This window comes from Limulus polyphemus, unplaced genomic scaffold, assembly GCF_000517525.1.
Source record: "Limulus polyphemus unplaced genomic scaffold, Limulus_polyphemus-2.1.2 Scaffold4, whole genome shotgun sequence".
Classification (NCBI taxonomy): domain Eukaryota; kingdom Metazoa; phylum Arthropoda; class Merostomata; order Xiphosura; family Limulidae; genus Limulus; species Limulus polyphemus.
This window is the reverse complement of record NW_013665614.1, coordinates 2,208,277-2,211,119: the sequence shown is the minus strand read 5'-3', so window position 1 is coordinate 2,211,119 and position 2,843 is coordinate 2,208,277. Positions and strand designations below refer to the sequence as shown.

The 2,843-nt window shown below is 29.1% G+C and overlaps 1 protein-coding gene across 1 annotated transcript in view; it reads left to right on the top strand.

Moving 5' to 3' along the window:
• The window catches only part of LOC106472449 (pre-rRNA processing protein FTSJ3-like), a 37,678-nt gene that overhangs the window by 27,502 nt on the left and 7,333 nt on the right, over positions 1 to 2,843 (top strand). Inside the window, exons 14-15 of the mRNA XM_022401764.1 lie at positions 1,225 to 1,313; positions 2,748 to 2,757. Coding sequence (XP_022257472.1) covers positions 1,225 to 1,313; positions 2,748 to 2,757 — 99 coding nt within the window. The remainder of the gene's footprint in view (positions 1 to 1,224; positions 1,314 to 2,747; positions 2,758 to 2,843) is intronic.

Below are 2,843 nucleotides of genomic sequence, written 5' to 3'. Positions count from 1 at the left end.
GCTTTACTTCTTTATTTACTGTTCTATGTTTTCAGAAAATTAAGTTTAAGAACTTATTTCAAAATAGCAATAATCTATATACATATATAATGTATAATAATAATTGAAATGTGACTGTATTTTACAAAAATACTAGTCTACTAAAACACAGCCAAGACAAGTTACTTTGTACAGACCAAAGGTCAGTTTTATGTTATTTGATGCAGTAATGAGTGCACGTGGGCCTCGTCATTGTAACTTCTGTATTGTTAGCCAGACACAGCTGAAAGGTCAATATAATTAAAATAATAAATATATATAATTTTATGAAATCTAAGCTATTTAGTCTAAACATTTATTTTTTAGTGCTATAATTTGTGTTCATTCTAGAATGAAAAAGTCATAATTTATATTTATTTCCTAATTTTTTATGGTGGTTGCGAGATTGGTCAAATCTACCAAACCCACACAGATACTAATTACTAAAAATAACAGATAAAATGTGAAGTTTTTTCTTAAGAAATGTTTGATAACTATCTTGACATTACAAAGATTTCTCATTTCAAATTTCAAAATTTTCTGATGCATTAAAGTATTTTTAATCTTAAAATGAAAATTCCTTTGCATGATAGACAAGCAACATGCAAAAATAAAAAAATGTCATGAGAAAAACATTGCTTTACAAACCTTAAGACTTAATATAAAAATTTGATATTTTGCATATGAAAGCATTGTAATGTTAACCTGATAATTTGCTAAATTTTGTTAACATTTGCTTACTAATTTAAAACACAAAATGGTTATGAGGTCGGTCCCAGAGACTGAGCCCATGCTGAAAAGAGTTAAAAGATGTCTAAAAGACATGAATAGTAGGTAATAACTCATTGACAAACAATTTTATAAATGAACAGTTTGCTTATGAAATGGGTAAGTGGCAATGACATTTTGGTCACAGACTGCCCACATGTAAAAATCTTTCAGAATTTGCTAGAATCAAAAATGAAGTACCTGATTAATCTGAAAATTTATTTATACTAAAACTGGAAATTTTAAAAAACCCTTTATCATGGATTAACAAATATCAGCTTTTTTTTCCCCAAAAATTAATACATTCACTTTTTGATTTAATTATTTACAGGAATCAGAAAAGGGAGGTTTAGCATTTCACCCTGCCTACTGTTGTGTTTTAGCTTTTAAGCTAATCATGCAGTAAGATTTATTTATTTATATTTATTTTTTGTTCAGTAACTAAGAAGAAAAAGAAGAAAATAAAGCTAGATCCAGAGGGCCTAGCTCTTGGTTCCATGATGATTCGGTCACAGAAAGCTAAATCAACACGATTGGTACATTTGTTAGTTGTAATCTAGTATGATTAGTCTATAAAAAATTAATTGCACTTATATAAATATCACAATCAGTAGAAATTATTTCTACAATGCTTTGTTTAGTACCTGTTAAATGCACTATCTATGACATCTCTCAATTTTGCCAACCATTTATTACTCTTGGTGTACTCCATATTGTACAGTATAAGTACAATGGATTTCCTCCATCATTTTATAAGTTGTCATACCCTCTTGATAAAAATACAAATATAGTGTTATAAATCTAAATGCACACAATTGCTTTAATACTGTTAGTTATAAACTACCATTAAGAGACCAAAAAATATGGGATGTGCTAGATCAGACTTCTTTAGAATAGGAATGGACTGCCCATGCAAACTTCTTGGTTGCAGTCATTAATCAACTTGAACTACGAAACATGGTACTGTTATGTAACAGTAAAACATCTAGCATTAAACAAATACTGAGCTTATAAGATGATCATTCATTTGCTAGTTTGACTAAAATTTAGCTTATTAAAAAGAAAAGAAAATCCTGTTTCGCTCATACATCTATAATTCTGCAACTTGAATAAATATGAAAGTAACTTTTTGCCATTTGAATGTTAATCTAATGCAAATTTTTACATAATTTCATGCATAAAAAACAAGAACATGAACAGATGTAAATATATCAGGATTATTTAAATCTGATATTTTCATTAACTATCAAATGAAACTTAGACAGAAAGCTAGAAAATTTTCATATGTGAGCACAATCCAAAAAAACAAAACTTGATACTGTAAAGACCAATATAATCTACCTTGCAAAGATTGAACTTGGTGAATCTCAGAACCACAGCCCCAAATAAAGGTAAGTTCATTCTTCTCACAATCCCATTGTTAGATCTAAAAACTAGCTTTGAAGACCTTTGCAGGAAAGTAATAATAATACAATCAAATCTTAAATTCAAGCAACAGAAACTAATCCCAAGTCCAAGACCTCAAGAAGAATGCAATAGACACTTCCATATAAAAGTCTGCATTTTGGCTTAGATATGTAGATGACATTTTTTACAGTTTTATCTGTTAAGATGAACAAAAAAAAATTCCTTCAATATATAAACAACCTGCACAAAGACATGCAATTCACACTTGAAAATGAAAATAATTACACAATCAATTTTTTAAATGTTACCATAACACAAACCCTCCTAAGCCTTACCCCTAAAATTTATACAGGCTCTCCAGCATTCCTAGTATTTCCTAGTTTTTTGAATTGGTTCCTAGTTTTTACAAAAAGCTCCTAGTATTCCTAGTTTTTTTTAAATTGAAGAAGTATTTTTCTCATGATCACATGTTGCAATGTTTTAAATTGTGTTTTTGTAAAGTATTTTTACAGAAGCTGTTTAGTTGGCATGTTCCTTTGCTAGCAGTGTGGTCCGGTGTCATTGGTACATAACCCAGCCATCTCAACCTATGTTCACTTAGGTAAGCTTTAATCAAAACATGACTTTCATTAGTTTGTTTTTTCTAACTG